Source organism: Megachile rotundata, chromosome 14, assembly GCF_050947335.1.
Source record: "Megachile rotundata isolate GNS110a chromosome 14, iyMegRotu1, whole genome shotgun sequence".
NCBI lineage: Eukaryota > Metazoa > Arthropoda > Insecta > Hymenoptera > Megachilidae > Megachile > Megachile rotundata.
In genome coordinates this window covers 4,551,055-4,573,239 of record NC_134996.1, presented here as the reverse complement: position 1 = coordinate 4,573,239, position 22,185 = coordinate 4,551,055, and the positions used below count along the sequence as shown (strand labels likewise).

The following is a 22,185-nucleotide window of genomic DNA, read 5'->3' as shown; positions in this document are numbered from 1 at the left end:
TTAGAAATAAGCTTACTATTTTACACTTTTCATTGACCCATACCAGCACTCTAATGGTTAAGGGTCAAACTTCTAATCGCACTACGAAAGAAAATATCGCTAAGGATACTGCACTACAGCCATGACCAAGTGGTGCATCGTCAAACATTCTATTTTTTTAGATATTTATTTTTATTGGTTTCTTCATTTTTTTTACTAAATATATAAGGTGATTCATTGTTACTTCGAGAAGAAAGATATCTATTTCTCGATGTACTTTAAGATATCTTAAAATAACTATTTAATTTATATATTCTAAAATCTTCGATTATATAATTTGCAAAAGTCGAAATTTTTAAATTATTAAATTCTACATTTCCAAATTTCTAAATTTTCAAATTTTTCAACTTGTAAATTTCCAAATTCTCAAAATCTTAAATCCCCAGGGCCCCAAATTCTCAAATTACCCCTTGCATACTTCATCCCTTATATATTTCAATTCATCAAACCCCAAACTGTTTAAACCTTAAAATCTGAAATTTTCATTTCAATATTTCCAAATTTTCACATCCCTAAATTTCCACCTCCGAATTTCCTAAATTCTCAATTTCTAAAATATTAAAATTAAAAAATGTTCAAATCCCAAATTTTGAAATGTGACTTGGTCATGCCTGTCGTACACGATGAACAACGAATAGACAATACTTATACGGGCAGAATATTTATTAATTTGCACTAAAATACAGATAACTCATGCAATACGAACAATATATACAGCATAGACGTGCTGGTTCGAATCCGATAAAAAACGAAGAGGAACTCGAGACGTGTTTCTCGTTTTCGACGAAACGCGCGTTACACGTTGAAATTGAGACATAAACGCCGGAGAACGACAATGATTTATTCTTCGACACATAATTTGACAGAGTCATATAGTTATACATGAAATGGACGAGAAAGAAGTTCCTCGAGAACGTCCGCTTGTCGATCGTGGATTCGATTAGTTCAAATAGTAAGATCATCATAACGAGAACGTCGCGAGCGATGCGTGAAGAAAAATTCAGTGGTGCTTCTTTAATATTCTTATATGTATATATATATATGTATGTTTACGTATATGTACGTATGTATATAACATATGGTAAATAAATATATAATATATGTACAAATAATACCTAGGCGAACGCCACTTCGCGTTAAGATGTCGCCACCCCGAGCCGGGACTGCCGTACTGCAACAGACACCCGAAACATTGTCATCATATGTGTTCAGCGAAGTCAAAAATCTTGCTGCATGCCAAGTATGCAATAATAAATCACACACACGCATTGTTTCAGGGGTTGAAATTTAAGGAGCATCATTACAAGTATTTATAATTAATTAATACCACTACAAATAGTTAAATTAATTCATACCATACATGAGTGGAACTAATTAATATCGTCATAAACGACTAGAATTAGTATCATCACAAATTATTAAAATTGATTAATATTATACATTAGTAGAATAAATTTTGCATCATACAGGATCAAAATTTACTAATATCGTTATAAATGATTGTAATTAGTACAATCATGAATAATTAGAATTGATTAATATCATCATATATCATTAGGATTAATACCGTCATAAATGATAAGAATTAATTAACGTAGTCATAAATTCTTAGACGTAATTAATTATTATGAATGGTTAGAATTAATTATCTTAAATGCTTACAATTAAATGACATCAGCATAAATGCTTAGAAGTAATTAACATCGTCATAAATGCTGAATTAACGAACATCATAAAATGATTCTATGAACATGTAATGATGACTTGTCAAAAAATATTGTTCTTTTTCTATGGAATTTCGTTTTGTAAAATATATGATAGTGAAAATTTTTTGCAGTACACAAAATCTTCACAAAACATTTAACTAATTATATGAATGCTGTATTGAAAATATAATGAAGTAAAAATTACAAATGAGAAATTATTTGACTGTTTTATGTTCATTGTTTTATGTAAAAGTTTATTTTATCTTATATGTTAGATTTATGTAAAAATTGAACACTACTATTAAAAACAAAAAGTATATCTTTCCGAAAGTAAAAATATTAGAAATTTATTAAATGCGTGTAACTCTATTAATCCTAATTTTGAATGTATTAATATGAAGATTAATTTGAAAAAATTATTGGAACTTTTAATTATTATATACCGATTATAAAAAGTAATATCGACAGTTAACAAATATGAATAAAGAAAATAAAGATTAATATTTAAATATGTAAATACAATTTGTCAATAAAAATAAATAAATTAAATAAATCTCTCTCAATGTTTACGCACAAACGCAGAGATTTTTCACGTAAATCAACATACATGTTACCAAAAATAATAAAAAAATTTTACCAAGTTATTTCAGTGTTAAACTGTACATGTATCTAAAGAATAATAAATAAAAACAACACAAAATTTTCAAAAACTAAATACTGTACACTTAACAATTACGTTCTATAAATTCCATAGCAAAAAAACTTATATTTCACATTACAGGTATAAAAATATTTAAATAATTTCAACCCCTGCTTTGTACATCTTTTAATTTACCATGTACGTGTAAAAGAGAAGAATGCATTACCCTAATGAAAATCTAAAAACCTTAATGCACTGCCTAATTACATTTATTATTAACTTCACAGTTTCCAACATTTTTAATATCTTTTTTAATGTAATTTTACCACTATATTCTTGCCTGCATTTGTTAACAATAAACAATTTTGGTTAATACTAAGTTATATATTAAACTCTTTCCACTCCATAATTTTATTTACCTACCAACTTTTTAATTTGCAAAATACATCGAGTAACAAATATACTTTTCTTAAATATATTCAACTAATTATTTACCTGAATTATTTATAAAACCCAAGGAAAATGTGATGTTGAGCCACATTCAACACAGGAGTGCAAAGGGTTACAGTAAAAAATTACAGTTATTTTTCCTGTCCACATGTAAATTGCAAGGGAGAGTTATATTAAAAACAAATTTTTCAAAACAATGTGTGTATTACAACATTCAATAATCCACACTATTGATATTTCCATCATAGTATTTTTGAGATTCAATGAATAGAGCTCCACTCGAATATACTTCAACGATTTTCAACATTCATCCAGTCGAAGATTAATCCACTCCTAAATCGTGCTCGGATTTCAACTACCCCTTTTCATACCGTAGAATTAAAACACTCGTTCATTTTCTTTCTAAACCGCGGAAACATTTTCCCCAGCATGAAATTTTAATCATGGAATTTGAGTATCCAAATCATGATAAAAATTTAGGTAAATATTATGTGACTCTTAAAATAAAATAAGAATTAATTCATTTGTGTTATATAGATATTACAAACACATTATAAGATTCAATTAAAATGGGGGAAATTATCTCTAAGCAATCCGTAACAAATATGTAGGTAATGATAGATAATTGATTCTTTGACTGGTGAAGACGAAATAACTCATTCGAAAAGGAGAAATTTTATTTTAATTATTGTACGTTTATATATTATTTACATTCGAAGTTCCAAAATTTCAGTCTTAAAATGTCAAAAGCTAGCAATTCCAAAATCTCAAAATCTGCAAACTTAACAATTCTAAAATACCCTACTTTCAAAGTCACAATGAATAAAACTTTAAAAATCTCTAAATTCCAAAGTTTCCAATCTTTTAAAAAATCAAAAGTTTCAAAACTGCAAGGTTTAAAATTTTTTAAAGTTCAAAATACCAAAAATATAAACGCTTAGATCTCAATATCTCGAAATTAGAAAATTCTGCAGTTCAAAGATAATAACAATTCAATGTCACAAAATGAAAGAAGATTTAAACTGAATCGAAGTTTCGCAGTTCTAGTTTAAAAAAATACAAAAATTATATAATACAATTATGTAAATTTAAGTTCTAAAATGTCAAGGTTCTATACAAAGTTCAATTTCTAAACCCAAAATACTAAAATCTCAAAATCCTAAAATTTCAAGACCTATAAAAATTTATTATTAAAAAATTCTGAAGATGCAAATTTCTAAACTTGAAAAATCCCAAAACTAACAAATTTCAGAATCAAAAAATTCTAAAATCCCATTTCAAAACCTCAAAGTCTCATCGAAGGTCTTCAGGTCTCAAGAATTCAAAAATTTTTAAATTCCTACGTCTCAAAATTTAAAAAAGAATAAAAATAATGTACTAAAACTCAGAAATTCTCTTTCAAAATCTCAAAGTCCAATTTCAAATTTTCAGAATGTGAAAGTCCCAAAAACTTCAAAATTCAAAAATCTTAAAGACTCAAAAATTCAAAAATTCTGATGTTCCAAAATTGCAAATTTCCAAAGTTCCTCAAATTCAAAAATTCCACTGTCCCGAAATCATAAAGTTTCAAGTCGCAGAATTAACAAATTTGAAAGTCTCAAAGCACTGATTTAAATAATTATTTGAATGCATAAATTACTTAATAATAATTTTTATTCAAAATCCCGAAATCTTGAAAATTCAAAAAATTGAAGAAGTCCCAGGGCATAAAAATTCAAATCTTCAAAAATTGAAGTAATGAAAACCGTATTATGTCTTCACCAGTTGCAGTTAAAAAACGACATAGCACACGATATATAATCATTAGTTGAGCGACAATGAAAAACAAGGACTTCGAGTCAATTATCATGATTTCTGGCGGGCAGAAATCGCCCGATTAAAACGATAGAAAGTTCGAGAATAGCCGTGGCCTCGTTCGAACTGTAATCCGGCTGAGAAAATTGCAATTTCCATGGTGGACAACAGGAATGGCCAAACAACGACATAAAATATAATCAGGCAGTGGCGAGGCGCTTGTAGCTTTTTAATTGTCTTCCGTTCGATCGAGATCGAATTGTCTTTCGTTCGCCACCCTCTCGCTCTGACACATCCATCACGTTCTTGAATTAAACGACGTTTAAATAAAACGTCTCCAACAACTCTTCGTGGAAAATGATTCTTCTCTTTGCAACGTGCTTTCTATGGAACAAGATATCGTTGAGTTGAACTGAAAAGTCTTTTTATTCCACTTGTTATTAAATTTTATTCTACTTGTTATTTGAAAACGACATTTTGACGAGACTGATACATTGAATTATATGAAATGTAAATGAATTAAATTGAATTTATACTTAAAAATTACTTTTTTGTTATTCATTTAGATTTTTGTACTCGAATTTTTTTAGATGTATTAATGATGGAAATTTTAATTTTACTCAAATGTAACAAGAGGAAAAATTATTATTTCGTTAAATTTCATTGAATTTAATAATTATTAAGTGAAACTTGTTTACTTAATAATTTAAATAGTCTAAATAAAATTTTGATGGAATTAGAAATGTGTATATTACGTTAAATTATAATTTTTACTATATTTTTATAATTGTAATAGAAGAAAATTTATTAATTAATTGATTAACGTTATGTAAGACTTATATTTACAGTAATAGATTAATCTCTTTTACTGAAATATGCAGAAAGAGATATCAATTTAAAATTTTAGTACTTTTATCTTTTATACTTTTAAGTCCAAGAATTTTATTAGAATAAGATGGTTTAGAATTAATTTCCTAATGTTTAAATATTTATTATCTACTGACTACAAGAAATTCGACATTTTACGACAACATATTACATAATTTTATACAATTTTATAATACATTATGCATAAGAAAGTATAGTTTCCAAAAGACTCAACTATAAATTGCAACCATAAATTTAATTAAACAATTAATTAAACAATCTTTAATTTGCAATTATTATCTATTCAAAGACATTACCCATTTTTTAATTTTCAATTTAACTAACTTTCGTTTTGATAAAAATTTAAATGATAGTTATGTTTTCAATATAATTTACGTATAATTACTTATTAAAGCTGAATAATGAAGACATGAACCGGATAATCATAATTATAATTAGAAATAGATTCGTGTACGAGGTTTAAGATATAAATGTTTAATCTAGATTTACGGTGGACCATATTACAGTATGCCATGTTAGAAATGGCTATATCTGCAGTGGCAGTCGACTTATTAATGACTGAGCAAGAAAAGAAAGCTAATTTAACCTGCTGCTTTACGATTTTTTCGTTTTATTCATATAACTGTTGCTAACCTCGTAGGTAATGAATTGTTTGCGTGTAAGAATATTTCATTTCTTTCATAAAATATCGTTCTTTGCGTTATCAAAACGTGGTCATTAATTACGAACTAATATTAACTTATAATTCCTTATCGTATTTAAAATTATAATACAAATTATAAAACATTAGCATTTCAGATTCGTTTCTTTATTTTTAACATCATATTTAAATTATAATTTATATTTTGCTATGCGCAGTACATTTTTATTAATTCTTCACTATTATAGTAATATTAAACACTGTTTAAATAATTGAAGAAATATTACTTAAATATTCTGAGGCAATATTGCCCTATTTTTCTTAATGTTTTTACTGTCAAAAGTTACACTCTAAAACTCTTTGAAGTCAAGGGTTAAATTGACCATTCAAGAAAATGTCTATAAAGTTATATCATCAAAAATAAAATAATTTAAAACAATTCAATGTATCATTCATCAATTAAAAATAAACAAAATGTTTATCATTTTTTATTATTTTTCAATGTTTCCCGACACTGTTTATAAAAGTTAATTTAAAATTGCATACAGTTCAACTCTCAGATTACTGGAGCTTCTTTCGAGTTATTATATCACCGCTGTCAAAGTGCAAAACAAAATAAAAAGTCAAACTTAGAAAGAAGCTCCATAGGTAAATTTTTTCATTTTACTTCTTCGTTTGATTAGTAAGAAACATATTTTTTGACAAAAACTACAACTCCAAGACAACACCACACGTGTTAATCGGCACTCGACACTGTTATTTTCACTGCAATTTAGGAATCGAGATTTGTTAGTTGAATTAGTAGACACGTGGATGCACGTCACATTTCACACAATAAAAATAGGGAAAAGGGAAAGAGTTTACGTTGAAACTCGCTCGTCACAGCAATCTTTCAGCCTAGTAATAACGCGTTATGAAACGCCACAAGCACTTGGCTGCAAATTTCCTCGATGCGAATATCGAACACCCTCGAAATCGCTGCGTTCGACATTTAAAGCGTTAAATTCGAGCCATCGCGAGAACCATTCGTTGGTAATGGGACCGATTCAACGGCAATTTTTATCCGATTTCATTTAACGCTATCGAGACAAATTATATTTAAACAGATAGCAGCTCACTCGAATTCCGATTTACATCAATAATTGATGCCACCACTTGTTAACACGTGGAACGTCATGATAAATTCAGTGAAAATCCTTTCTAGTGCAACCATCGAAAACCTTGATAAAAGCTTCAATAATACCAGATATTGCAAAACAGTTTTATGTACGCGCAATGAAGGATTGCCGTAATTAAAACGAAGTGTAGGACTCTGCTACCACTTGTCCTCAATTTAATAAATTAAATATTCGAACTTTAAAATTTGTTAATTTCGATATTTTCAAGATTTACGTTTCTAAATTTGAACATTTTCAAAATATATTTTTAAAGTTTTCAATATTTATTTGTTAAATTACCATGTTTACAAGTACTAAACCCTCAATTTACTACATTCTTCACTTATTAAATTACTACCTTCCCAAATTCTAAAACTTGTAATTTTTTAAATTCTTAAATTCGTACAAGTTCAAATTTCCAAATTCCTAAAATAAATCCCTGAAATTTAAAATTTGAAAATGTGCAAGTTTTGAAATCGCAAAATTTGAAAATACTTTGAAAATGCTCATGAAACTAATTCCAACATTTGCAAATGTATAAATTCCCGTGTTTTCAAACTTTTAGACTTCCAAATTCCTATATCGTAAAATCTTAAATTTTCAAATGTGCAATTCTCAAATTTTCAGACTTGAAAATTTCCAAATGCTTGAACTGGAAAATTTGTACATTTCTAAATTTTTCAAACTTATAATTTTACTAATTGTCAATCATAAATTTCTAAATCATGGAATTTCCAATTATCTTTCCAAAATCTCAAATGCTCAAATTATTATTATTTTTTATTTATCTCTAATCCGTCAGATTTCCAAATTGTCCAAATTCTCAACATTCTAAATTTCTAAATATGAAAGTGTACAAGTTTGAAAATTTCTAAATTCGAAAGTTAGTAAATTGAAAATCTGACCAACTAAGTATGAACAAGTGGTAGGACTTTTTTTTCTTCCAGTACTATTTTCCCTACAACAATTTTTATTTATATTAAGTAAGATATCTGCTCTAAGTTGTAGGACATCGATGCATAGTTCAAAAGAATCTACACGAAGTATATTTTATCATTTTGAATAAAAAAGATATTAAAAATTGTAGTGTGAAGAAGTTGTAATTATTTTATATCTCTCCTAATTTTTATGCAAGTCTATGTATATATTACTACAAATATCTACTTTTACTATAGATGTACATTGTATAAGGTGAAGCATATAAAACAGGTCTTAATAACTCGCTTGTTTTTGAAGATAGAAAATGCGTTAAACCGAAGTTATTCGTTATAGTAATCTGATACTACCAGTTCTTCTATAGGTGCAGACGTGAAAGAGATATGAAAGTCAACTTTGTTTTGTTTTTAATGACATGGTGTAGATTTTTATTTATAATCTAAATAAATACTTTCAATATAATATAATTGGATACAATGACCTTTTATGTGTGTTATTCAAGGTCACTCAATGTCGACTACAATAGAAAATAAATTGTCTCAAAGTAATCACCAAGCAATGTCATTAGTATCATGTTTGAGGCTAGATATCCACATTTAAGATCATCATTTGTAATACTTGTATTGGTAATGATTATATAAATAATACATTACATATGAATTGTCGAAGTATTCAAAGAATGTTTTAAAATAATTGATTTTTTATTGTAATTAACTTTGAGGGACCTTAAATCGTCTTCCTAATAGGTCATTGTATTCACTCTATCAGATTATAAACAAACAACTATACAATACTTAATAAAACACTTCATATCTTCTTAACGCTTTCCCCTATAAAAAAACCAGTAATATTAAATTACGAGCCTCTCAATATCAAATAATTTTGGTTTAATGCATTTTCTTTTAACTTCTGAAACAGGTAGATTACGCAGGTAACATGTTTTAAACATCTCACTTATACAGGATGTTCGGCTACTGGTGGGCATAATTTTAGGGGGTGGTAGCTGGAGTGATTCTGAACAACTTTTTCCTTTACCAAAATGCTGGTTAAAGCTTAGTTTTTGATACCATAATGAATTTAATCAGAAATAAGACAAATATATTTACCAAATTAAAACCACCATTAATCATTAAATTAACGGAAGAATTGTTCAAATTTTGGACTTAATATTTTAGTACAATCTCCTTTTCAGTTGTACTATGATTATTACGCTAAAATTTTTTTTAATTCAATTTTAATATTGATTCTTGAGAAAACTGTTTTGCAATAAATTTTTCTGTAAAATGATATTTATGAAAATAGTAATAACGTCGTTCGAGCGTAATGAGTTAGCGGCATTTAAAAAAGGGTACGAACTCGTGGCACGTTGTTAGACGAAAACAATGTCCAACGCAAACTTAGAAAATTATTCGCGTGACGAGAAGAAATTACCACCATATTCCTACGTAAACTGCTAATCTGAACTGCAAAGCGGCGATCTGGCTGCGAACTTTCCACCGAACAACCAGCTAATTGAGTTGTAGCTTCATGCGAGGGAAAAACTTTATTGGGAACAGTCCGCGGTTGATTCAACCATGCGGTTTCAACCTACCCCAAACGTTTGGGTGAGGTTCAACTGTTGGCTAAAGGTCATAACATCAAGTACCGTTTTATGTAAATTTCAGCTATATTAATTGAAAATGAACAATCGACTTTTATCGGTTAGAATTTTATGCACAAAACCTGGCTGTAATTATAGCATAACGGTGTAGGGATAATTAGGTGTGGTGAAATAGATCGTTCAATAAATTACAGGGTTATTAACATTATGTTAAGTTCATTTCACTTTTCTCGATAGAAGCTGATTTTATCTTTGGTTAATCTTTAACATGATTCGATGAAGGATCTATAGAATATTTTATGAAGTAAAAATTCAAGGAATTCATACAGAAAAATCTATTTTTAGAAATTATTACTTAATATAATAATTCATTTTCAAAATTTTGTAATATTTAATTATGTTAATATACATTAATGTATATTAATTATACATAAGCCGCCACAATATACATTAATGTATATTAATTATATATTAATGTATATTGTGGCGGTTTCACTCCCATGCTCATCGCCACTAGACGGCGCATAGAATCGAGACCTAGACTTTCTCGCTAGTACTCAAAGAGCCTTCCCATTCATATATATGTATAGTTCCTGTCCATTCCTTTATTACATCCCCGCGTCTAAGGCAAGGGCCTACTAGAACGCCTTACTGATGAGTCCACTAGCAGGCCCCGGACGAGAAACGTTCTCCCTCTCCTTTACTTTTCTTAGCCTTCTTACCTTAGCTAGTCGAACCGCCAAAATCTTAACATAATTATGCGTTAATACTCATGTGTAATATTGAAATATGTAGTTTGTAAAGAAATACACACACAAGGTGTGCCAATAAAATATATACACACTTTACTACTATACATACAATAATTCAATATACGTATAATTTAAATAAAATGAACGGACGTCAAATAGATAGTACATTACCAATTTTGAAATTAGAAATATTTAAAATAATCATCGTCAACATTACAGTCATTTCATACCTACTGAATTCACTCTCATTTTTATGTTTATACTAATATTCATGTATGTGTACATTTTATTATAACGGCCGCATAACAATTGTCCAAAAAGTAAATTTTTTTAATTTTCTTGACAACGGTCATGAAAAAAGGATTATATTCTGAATCTACATTACTTAGCTGTTTTCAAATATAATTTGTAGTAAAGTATAAGTGCTATTTCTAACTCGAGTTTGCACGTAAAATCATGGTCATTAAGGATACGGTACAATTACAGCCAGATCTTGCATTTATCTAACCTATATCTTTGTACACCTTAGAATATCGTATACAGGGTGTTTCTTTTCTTAATGTGAAAAATATTTCGAATGAAAAGTCAAATGATTTCAAGCGAGATATAATCTAATCGTAATAGGTTTGCTTTTATAGGTTGAGGCACAAAGCGAATACGCAATGTCTGTCTCTTATTGAATAAAAACATAATTTAATAACCCTTCGTTGCATTTTGTTGTAAAATATGCTATGATATTCGTATATTTTGTTGAACAAATGAACTATAAATCTTCTAACGAAAGAAATTACAAAATATTCTTCTAAACTAAAGAAATCATGCAACAAAAGGTTTACTCTTTGATATATAAACTAAATGAAATGAAATTCAATAGTTTAAGAAATATTAAAATATGTCTGTATTATATATATTGTTTAATTATAAGCATAAATATTCTGTGCAAATATTATCTCGAATAAAAGAACATTGAGAAAGTATTACATTTCAATTAAGTTCTTTCATATAATAAAATGGTCTTCGTTTTCGAAAGTACTTTCTTATACAAAAGAAGACTTTTTATAAATAATCAAAAAGATTTAGAAAAGGCAAAAATTTTTAATTTACATGATATATTAGACTGACAAAATTTATTGGAATAACTTCATGAATTATTTATTATAGATGAACAGATATCTAATTTTAATCATAACAATTATTACTGATAGTAATAATCGACTTTCATATTCACAATAGTGTTTCAGCATTTCTACAAAAAAAGTTTGAGTGGTTTCAAAGCTAAATGCATGGAAATATTGCAAATTATTTGCTTATCTAATATATTTGAAAATAACAGTTTCAGAACTTATCTTATCATTTTTCAAGTGCAAAATACATCTAAAAATTTTTTAATCATTTTGATATTATTACACTGCTTCAAATAAAACGACCAATTTCAAGTCATTAAAACTCTAATGCAATTTGATTATATAGCAGAATCACAACGAAAATTAGTACCTGTGACATACCGTTTTGAAATTTAAAGTTTGCAGAAAAAGAAAAAGAACTATGGAAGTGTTTCTCAAGAACATTACTTACGCAACTTTTCCATAAACCTTTTTAACTAAGACTAGTTAATTGTCAAGAAACTAAATAATTTCTATTTAGTTCGATAAAATTATCGATTACTTTGCATAATATTTAGTTATCTGATCAATAATTTCCTATTAAGAATATTAATGATAAACTTGCAAAACTATTTTCAACAAACATTAAAGGACAATTCAAAAGAGTCCAGTAGTATTTTACAAATCAAATTATATTAGACTTTAGAAATTTAGAAATCTATCTGCTATAATTATCAACTCGCCATCTTGTAGTTAAAATACTGATAAAGTGTGAGTCGTGTCACCTTCAATAAAATTTAAGTTGCAAATTGATATAATAAAAAATTTTACGATACTTTTATGTCATTAAATCTCATTCGATTTTCGACATTCGAAAATTTTTTAGTATATGCCAACATACAAGAAGATGTTTTTCTAAACTAGCTACTTTTATTCAGTCATTTTCGCTACATTTTTTTTATTTAAAGTTGTAACATTTATGGTTCGAAATCAGATTGCTTTCTTTAATTGGCAACCAACCATTTTAAAATTAATACATTATTGAAAAGTATATACAACCATTCTCGTTCAACTTTGAACTTCAATATCATACGTCGTACGTGCCACTTTTATTTATAAGATATATAATTATAAGATATATAAGATTTTTATAAGAAATATAACAATATTTTTATAGCAATCATGTCCGATTTTCCACATTCCAAATTGGCCATTTCATAAGTAGCAATCTAATAAAATACTGAAACTGCAGAAAAGTGCTACCTCATCTTTTCCATCAAAAAGTAGCCAAACAATTTATGTCAATACTATGTGATTTTGTACCTAACAGCTACTCATCCATTTTCTGAAACAGACTCAAAGTAACAGGTAAGAAGCTTATTCCAACTTAAATCCACGAATTATCATTTGCTACTTAAAACTGAAATCCACGTATTTCTTTTTAACTTTTTTTAGTTCTATAATCCCGTTCAAAGCTTCTATATGAATTACATGTTCAGTGAAAAAGTAATCCGTACGTAGAAAGAAAGCTTACATCAAAAGCTTCAAACAGTATCTATACAAAGCAAACCGAGTCGTGGAAGCTTGAAAACATTCTCTTTTAATTTTATCATATTCATTATGACATCAAAAGGTTCCGTAGTCAAATAAGATTGAAGATGAAGTACCGAAATGTCACGATGACCAATCGACCTGTGCTCTGGATACGTAACAGGGGAAACACTTCAAATATCAAGCGATCAATTTATTAATTTCGGCGATACTATTTATGAATTTTTAGAATTCTGTCTACTCAGACATAAATACCTTCACTGTGATACTATTGTAAGTAATAATACCATCAGTCTGAATATCTACAAGATGTCCCATAGGTATAACATACATTAGTTTGTAAACTATAGCTCACGTTCATCTTAACCTTCTAAGGTTTAATCTTAACCTTTTAACGTTTTACTTGTTTCAAAGTGCTCCATACATGATTTTCATTCTTATGGGAATAAACTGTCGAAATATTCGCGATCATCTTCGTTACTAATATAAAGAATTTTAGATAAGAGTGTGGACCTATAACACAGTCACAAGCATAGATATCTTCTGTATGATGAATTTGTGAATTTACTACTTATACAAATAAGAATAGAAGATAACATTTCAACTTATTAAGTGATAACTTGAAACATTATTTTATCTAATATACCAAAAATGCGAAATATAATACAACTGAAACGATTAATGTTTCAGTGAAATTCTTAGTGGGACACCACATACATATTCAGGTTGTGACTCCTTACTGTGTCATCGGTTGTTCATCATTTGACAATACTGGTCATAGCGCAGATGGTTGTGTTACTTATGTCTGTGTATTATGCCAAAAATTCTTAATTAATATCTCCGAAGCTAATAGACTGCGGATACCGCTTCATATTTGATACCGTTTCATATCCCCGTTCACACCCTTCCAAAGTAGACGTCACCAAGGTACTTCCGTATCATCCAATTTGAAAACGTTGCTTCAGAAACACCCTGTATACTCGATCCCATCGTCGGTTCACGTCTGCACGCGTTAAACCGCTCACTGCTCGACATTTAACGTCGAGAGGACGTCACGCAAAGAGAACTGAGCTTCTGGAGGCTTGTGTGGAAATTAACGCGTCACGACTTCATCGGGTTTGATAGGATGTACCTAAAGCCTGCAACGACGGCCGTCGGCCAGAGTTAAAGCTCGTCTACAAACACCATTCACGGTTAACGACGTGTCAGATCAAGCGCAAAACTCTGTCTTCAACTTTCATTACGAACTGCATGAACCATTTTAAATGGAACACTAAACGGTGAAACGGTGGAATAATTTTATGACTTATATTGGATAGCTCTTTGTTAAGGAGTAATCTTCTTTAATGGTAGCAGCAATTTACTGATTGCATTATTATACTCGTTTATATTTTGTTGTGTTTATATTATGTAGTAGATTTTGAGATGGAACTCTCAAATGGTTTTGTTCATTTTCAAATTCACGAATTTCCAAAATCACAGTATTTCAAACTTTCAACTTTCCAAATGTCCCAAATTCTTAAAATTCTAAGTTACTGTATTTTCGTATATTCAAATTCTTATAACTCCAAATTTTCAAAAGTTCAACTAATTCTTAAATTCTCAAATTTCCAAGTGTTCAAATATTCAAATTTTTAAATTTCCAAATGATACCAAATTAACAAATTTCGAAAGACTCAAATTACGAATTTCCTGAATTTATATTTTAAAATTTCGTAATTATCTTATAAGATTAATAAAATCCAACGATGGAACGTCTTAGAGTACAAATTAAATTCAAATCCACCCAGTAAAGAACTGTTCAACAATTTCCACCGTTTACCATTTCAGTATTCAGGAACGAAACATTTTAAAGCACTGTAAGATCACGTAATAATCTAAAAAGTTTGTGGACATACGAAAACAGATTGCATTTTATCAATAAGCAAGATTAGTGAAGCTGCAAAAATAACAATGTTAAACCTCTTCAGGGACGATTGCACAAACACGATAATAAGAATTATCCCGCTGTACAATAGAATCTCTCTCAATCAAATATGCTTTTTTAATAGCTCTTTATGAAGGACTGACTATTCTATAATGTAGAACTCAGGTTCTTATAATTAAATCTCTTCCAGATTCTTTGTGAAATTTTCGATCAAAGGAATTTTAATTAACCCTTTCAGTATAATCGCGCGGGAATTGTGCATTAAACTATTTCAATATTGCATTGTCTGTTATTTCATTAACGAATGATGGAATTTTATAATCCTTCCAGCAACGGAATTTATACAGAAAGAACACTATTCCATTTATTTCTTTGGTATACTCTAAATGAAATGAAGATTTTAAATAGAATTTAAAATTTAAAAATAGGTATTAAAACAAAATAAACATATAGTGTTTTAATTTTCTGAATATAAAGAAAATAACATATGGCTCTTATTAGTTTCAATCACATTGTTTTTTTTATAATAATATAACTTGCATTTTGTATATTATACTATTTTGTAGTAGTTTATAACACTGTTTAAGTTTCATTTGTTTGAAAGTATACATAAAACAATAGTCATGGACTTATGTAGAAATTATATACAATGACATAACCAGATTGGGACTAAAATTAAATATTTAAAAAAAATCTTTGTAATAAAAATAAATATTTGAAGCAAAATGCAGTACATAATATAATTAAAAATAAAAGATCCAATAATTTCCTCTTTATGTGAAATTATACATAAAAAGTATATTAAAATTTTGTGACACTAAACACTTGACAATATAAATAGTAAAATGACTGTATGTAGCTTAAATAAAAATTTCAGTTACGTCAATGATCATGATTTAATTCATTGTATCACATATGTATGTTAAACGAGATATCCAACTGTCATGAATGAAAAATATAAATACATATAAAAAAAGAAAACTAAAAAAAATATTCAATAATATTACATTGACGATGAATACTTCTATCAGACAAATGTACAGATTCTAAGTTCACAAGTGTACATATCCATACATGGCTTCACAGTCATCAAAGGGTCAAAGCTAAACATATTCCAATATAGAAAACAAATGCCAGGATTATGACACAACATTCAAGTGCAAAAGGTTAAAGTTGAGATTTTAGCAGGATATTTCTTCTCTTAGCAAAAGCACAAAGATTTTATCAGTGTATAAATTTTTTAAAATGTTTCCGATATTCCTTTTTTAACTAAACAAATAAATACCACAAAGTGACCTAAATATGATTTACAATCTTTTTATATTTTGATGCTACTCGATATTTTCAACTTCAATATATAACGTATTACATTGCATTACTTTAGTTTATGTAAAAAAATTATATAAAAATTGTCAATATAATTCCACTGTAATCTTTTTTCCAATATTTAAAATGTAAGTTTTGTTTGGAGATTTAACACGTTCGATACCAACGTCATACATGCGATACCTTTGATTTTCCATATGGAACCATAATGTTTCGTTTCACATTTTAAAATGGATAAAAATCTAAAGTAAAAAATAATAAAATATACGAGCGATGTGTATGGTCTGGAATTATATTCTTTTATTAAAAAAAAAATCGCTGTCCACAATGGACAAATTTACAATTGAGTGCCGTCGAACGCGTTAAATTTTTAGCAAAACACTTGTTAAAAAATTATAAAAAAGTATAAATTTATCAATTTAAAATCCGTAATAAAAATCCTTAACCCTGCTATCCCTCTTCAAATTTACTTGATGTCTCGTTTTAATATTTAATGCATTTAAATTTGACACTTATTATTTATTCAGTATTTTACATTTCTCAGATATAAAGTAAAAACTGTTAGAAAATATAACGTGTTTCAAATATGACAGCCTCAATAAAGAGAACAACAGGGTTAAAAATAATATATACAGTTATAATACAATTTGAAATTAAAATTGAATGAAAATACTCAAACTGGGATCACTAATTTGATATTTGATAGAATTTTTAAAGAAAATATAAAATTACAAGAGCCATTGATTCCATAAAATATACAGTCTAAATTAAATTCTATGTTCATGAATCACTACAACTTTGTTAAGCATATTTGAATCAGAAGTATACCCAAATGTTATTGTCCCTGAAGAGGTTAAAGATCGCCGCAAGAAAACCGCAACAATTTTCATTCCGTTGATCTACCACCATGTGAAGGGTAGCTACCTTTCATTGAATCAAGGCACGTTTCCTGTGGTTCATGTTAAAGAATCGGAACTGTAGCCGCAGCGTTAGGTCTTTCCGTACTGTTGGGAAAGAATAGAGGTGTCGTAAGTATACGTTGCAGCTCTGACTCGTTGAGTATCTGTTCGGTGGCTGATAAAATCGAAGAATAAAAAATATTCCACAATGTCAGAGAAATCGAAACGAACTTTCATTTTTCTATTAACGAACCATTATGAAATGATCGTTTCGAAGTCTCCTTAACTATCTAAGGATAAACATAGAACGTTATTATCCTTTATAAGTTTACCATAATTGGCAAATATATGTGACGAGCATCTACGTAACAATAAATGGGCGAATAATTTGTAATATTTTACAATGGGAAATGATGACTGACACAGAAACTCCTCCTGGAAATACAATCGGAGACATGTGTACTCAGTTTTTGTACATCTTGTTAAAACATAGCATTCTATAATGAATAAATAATATTTACACTGTTTTATTTAGAGGTAATTAACTTTTCAATAGTTATACATTCTAAATATTTTAGGAAAAAACTGTTAGTTCCAGCAATAAATATTGCACATTTAAGTAAAATAATGTAAATATTATTTACCATTTCTTGGGTAGCAATTATACAATGCTAATTAACATAAATGTATTGAAGTTTGTTGGTGTACATGGTTACCCTTTATACTTTTGTCTAGTACTGTCTTGTTTAGCGTTGAAAAATGTGAAAGCGCAATGAAAGCAACATAAAATAAAATTGTGCAAAGGATGCATGATGTTAGTGGTAATGAATATAAATGATTGTGATGCAACTAGCACTAATTTTATAGAAATAATATTAATTATGTAATACTACTAATAATATGTATTAATAATTCGAATGTAGTAGTAGTTTATTTAATAGCAGCTTCCTCCGGTTAAAAATAATTTTATTATCAACTCTATACAATGTAACTGTGTACACCTTCTAACAAGTATAAAATCTTCAACAAAAATATATCCTTAACCCTTAACAATCATGTATAAAAAATATTACATATACTAATTTCTAATGCAACATAACATAATAAATTACTATTGCTTTATATTTGTTACAGTCTTCCAGATAGTAAAAAATAATAAATAATTTTTAAATTAAGACATATCCTTATTTAAATTTGACAGGATCAAATTTGATCTTACTATAACCATTAAGAATTAACTTTATGTAGTAATCGTTTTAAAAATAATTCAATATAACACATATTATATTAATTGGATCTAATATAAACAGCAAATAATTTTCTAGAGATTAATAATTAATGAGCTCTATAAGAATGTGATGATTACTACGATAAATATTAATTTTAGTGTAATTAATTACTACTGTTACTGCGAAACCTAGAAAATTAATAACAATAAATATGTATTTAATTAAAGCGCTCTATTAATGCAGAACTGCTATTAAATTTACTACCCTATTAGATGATACGAACATGATTATTGCATTACCTGTAATGCTAATAGGACTTCAATTTTGTAATATGAAGGATTAATAAAAGATTTGCATTCATTTACAAATTAAAGTAATTTCTAGACTGCTATCTACTTACAAATGGATAGGAATAGAACAAAAGACGAATAAAAGGGGAACTGTAAACAAACTCAAGGTAATATCTAGCTTTTAGAAAACCCTTCCTAAAAATATGAAGTTGATAGTGTATCAAACCTAACATCAAAAATATTAAAAAATAATAACAATCTTTTAAAGAAAACTGGGTAAATATAAATGTTATGAATTATATTTTCAGAACTACAAACACTTTATACAAAGTACATTGAAAAAAAAATTATTTCAATAATCTTTGTTAGGTTAGATATATTACAAACTTCAAATATTTAAGTAGGCTTTCTAATAGCTGTGTACTACCGAAATTATTCTACATTCGGCAGGACTCATTTTACCTGAACATTCATTAACACTGGAGAATATGACAAGAATTGTGCATGGACCAAATAAATCTGACAAATTCTCAAGACCGACTGGGACCATTTTAACAATAAATCTACTCACTGCGCTAATATGCGCTACGCTGTGTCTCTTAAGCCACCTACGGGGATAGTGAAACTTTTTGCAGGTGTACCACTCTCTATCTTAGCGCGTGCCACACGACAGACTAATAAAAAAGTAATACATTAATATCTTCTAAATACTAACTACTCTAAAAGGGACTTAATTTTCGATCCAATGCAGGCGTTTCATATACACAAAATTATGAATATGAAAATGATAAAACGAAAAGATAAAAAGCTTGCATCAGAGCGTATGAAAGAATAAGCTAAGTGTGAACATGCTGTAAGACGTTTGACCTAGAATAATTTATATGTTGAATAATTGTAAATTTGGAATAAGTGTCTTTGTATAAGTGTCACTGTAAAGTACTTTAGTGATACAAAAGCAATCGCAATTACTGTCATTGAATGCGATTTTAAGCAAGAATCAAATTGTATCTGCTTTTCGTTAAGTATCAATATTAAATAAGCCATAAGCAATAATGCCAATAAGAACGTGACTCGTACCGATTTAAAACTTAGGTACTTAAACCTGCAGATCTGTACTTAGCTGAAAATTTAAAACAGACCGATCATTTACACTAATTGATAGACTTTCTAGGTACAACATCTTCAATTATATGATACTGAATGAAACGTAAATCGTAACAGAAAGAAATGAGTCAGATTGCCACTGTTAGAATATAATACAAGGAAACTGGTGATTACAAATGGGGTGCACTCTAGAGTTTCATAATTACCTCTATGCCACTAGCTAGAAAAATAATAAATGAATTTAGCGGGATGAATGGATGAATGATGATGTGCTAATAAAGCGCTATGTAAGACTACGAAGCAGATTCGGAAGAGTTAGAAGCATTTCGTCATATGATCTCCATGGTCCCCCATACAATTGCTCCCATCTAAACGAGAAATGAACAGTTTAAATATCGCTACAATACAAATGTAACCGTTTATAATGTACCAACAGTGTTTGATTTAAACGCAACACATATCTCTGGATACATGTTACGAGCAATCTGTAAAGACTTATTCATTATAAAAATATTTGTGACATATATCTACGACACTTCAGGATCTGAAAATAAAAATACACCTGCAAAAGAAATATTAATCGACTAATATAAAAATTACGCATACCTCTGATGTAACTGTAAAGTTATATCAGAGATAAGACATAACTGGTAAACGTCAATTAAACGGTATATGATTGATAAATCTTAAGTACTACTATGTATTTGTTATATATATAGGTATTATATGTACGTATTTGTGTGGAAAAGGAAATTTTTCCATTCATCGAGAATATGAACGTGTTTATGAAACGCGTCCAAAAACATGTTATTAGTATAACGTCTTTACTTACTCCTATCAATGTTGCGTTGCAGATGTGCAGCCACACGATGTCTAGCATCGTTAAATTCCAAATGAAGGCCAAGTCGTAGCAACGTTGGGTTTTCTTCTACCAATTGTGTGATTTCCATTTCAATTTTATTTCCCAATACCTGTGACCTCTATATATGAATTAGAAACATATGACGCATTAGTAAATATAAAAACGTGAATTCCAAATAAGAGAATTTTAACAATGTTTTACCTGATTCGAACATCGAAATTCTTCTATTGATTTCGTTTTAAGTAGTGCTCTAATGAGCCTCACTATCACAGATGGGCTTATAAAGTTTGTTTCCACACTAAACATTGAAATTTTAACATGTAGTATTATGTACCGAGATAAAAATACTATGAAATATTATACTCACTTGAGTACTCTGAGCGTAGAATTCTTCTCTAAGGCTTCTGCCAACCTTTGTGCAGTCTTATCGGTAAGTCCCACGTTCGTTAAACTTAATGATTCGAGATGTGTATTCATCTCCAGTCCTTCGAACAGCTGAACGAATTTTTCGTCGGATATGTTCTTAAAGTATAACAAAATAACATTAAATGTTTCTTGGTGTTATAACTGTATATTAGTGAAAATATTGGTAAACGTTTCATATACCTACTTTAATGTTATTCCAATTTAAATCAGTCAATGAGACATCATCTTCTCGAACTTGTTTAATAGTAGCATCAACATCTGTATCGTTAGGTGGTTCCATTGGATAAGGTTTTGGTTGACTAGCTTTGGTAATTCCATCCCAACCCAAACCAACAGGCTGGCCAGAATTTAACAGAGAGGCATGATACTGGTCTTGATTCATCATGGAATGGAATCCAAGAATAGCTAACCAAAAGGATAAAGCAGTAAACATTATATTGAGAACCATAGTTATACGAATCTTTTATAGATGATAATTACCAGCAAGATCAATGATTTCTTCTTGAGTAGCATTTGATAATGCATGCTCATATTCATCTCCAAGATCAATAGCAATTTGTTCGTCTGCTTCTTTTTCTTTTACCGTTTCTTGAGGTGGTGGAACCCACTAAAATGAAACAGTAATAATGTATATGGATACTAGACATTTAGTCCATGTAATAAATGAAATTTATATTTATAAAACATACCTTCTTGCCTCTAATAACACCAGGAACATAGGGCTTTAATTCTGGTATATCTGGTGTCTCTAAAGCCTGTTTGTTGATGTGTTCAATTAGTTTCTTACGATTTAGCGGTCCTGTTGGACTCTTGTCACATTCGTAACTACAACGTTGTGATGGTGGCATAAAACTGTCCTACAAGAA

At 28.8% G+C, this 22,185-nt stretch overlaps 1 protein-coding gene across 20 annotated transcripts in view; it reads right to left on the bottom strand.

Annotated features, from left to right (window-relative positions):
• tmod (tropomodulin) overlaps nt 1–22,185 on the bottom strand; it is a 515,016-nt gene that overhangs the window by 274,484 nt on the left and 218,347 nt on the right. For 7 of the 20 annotated variants that reach the window (XM_012279167.2, XM_076539662.1, XM_012279169.2 and 4 more), the window contains 6 exons: nt 22,009–22,176; nt 21,800–21,926; nt 21,504–21,724; nt 21,261–21,415; nt 21,095–21,191; nt 20,864–21,011 (listed from right to left, as the gene is read on the bottom strand). In XM_012279167.2, coding sequence (XP_012134557.1) covers nt 20,864–21,011; nt 21,095–21,191; nt 21,261–21,415; nt 21,504–21,724; nt 21,800–21,926; nt 22,009–22,176 — 916 coding nt within the window. Of the gene's footprint in view, nt 1–684; nt 1,211–16,787; nt 17,514–19,498; nt 19,602–20,004; nt 20,048–20,129; nt 20,400–20,863; nt 21,012–21,094; nt 21,192–21,260; nt 21,416–21,503; nt 21,725–21,799; nt 21,927–22,008; nt 22,177–22,185 lie in introns of those variants that run through there. The other 13 variants (XR_013040456.1, XR_013040455.1, XM_076539659.1 and 10 more) reach the window with 10 other exon arrangements.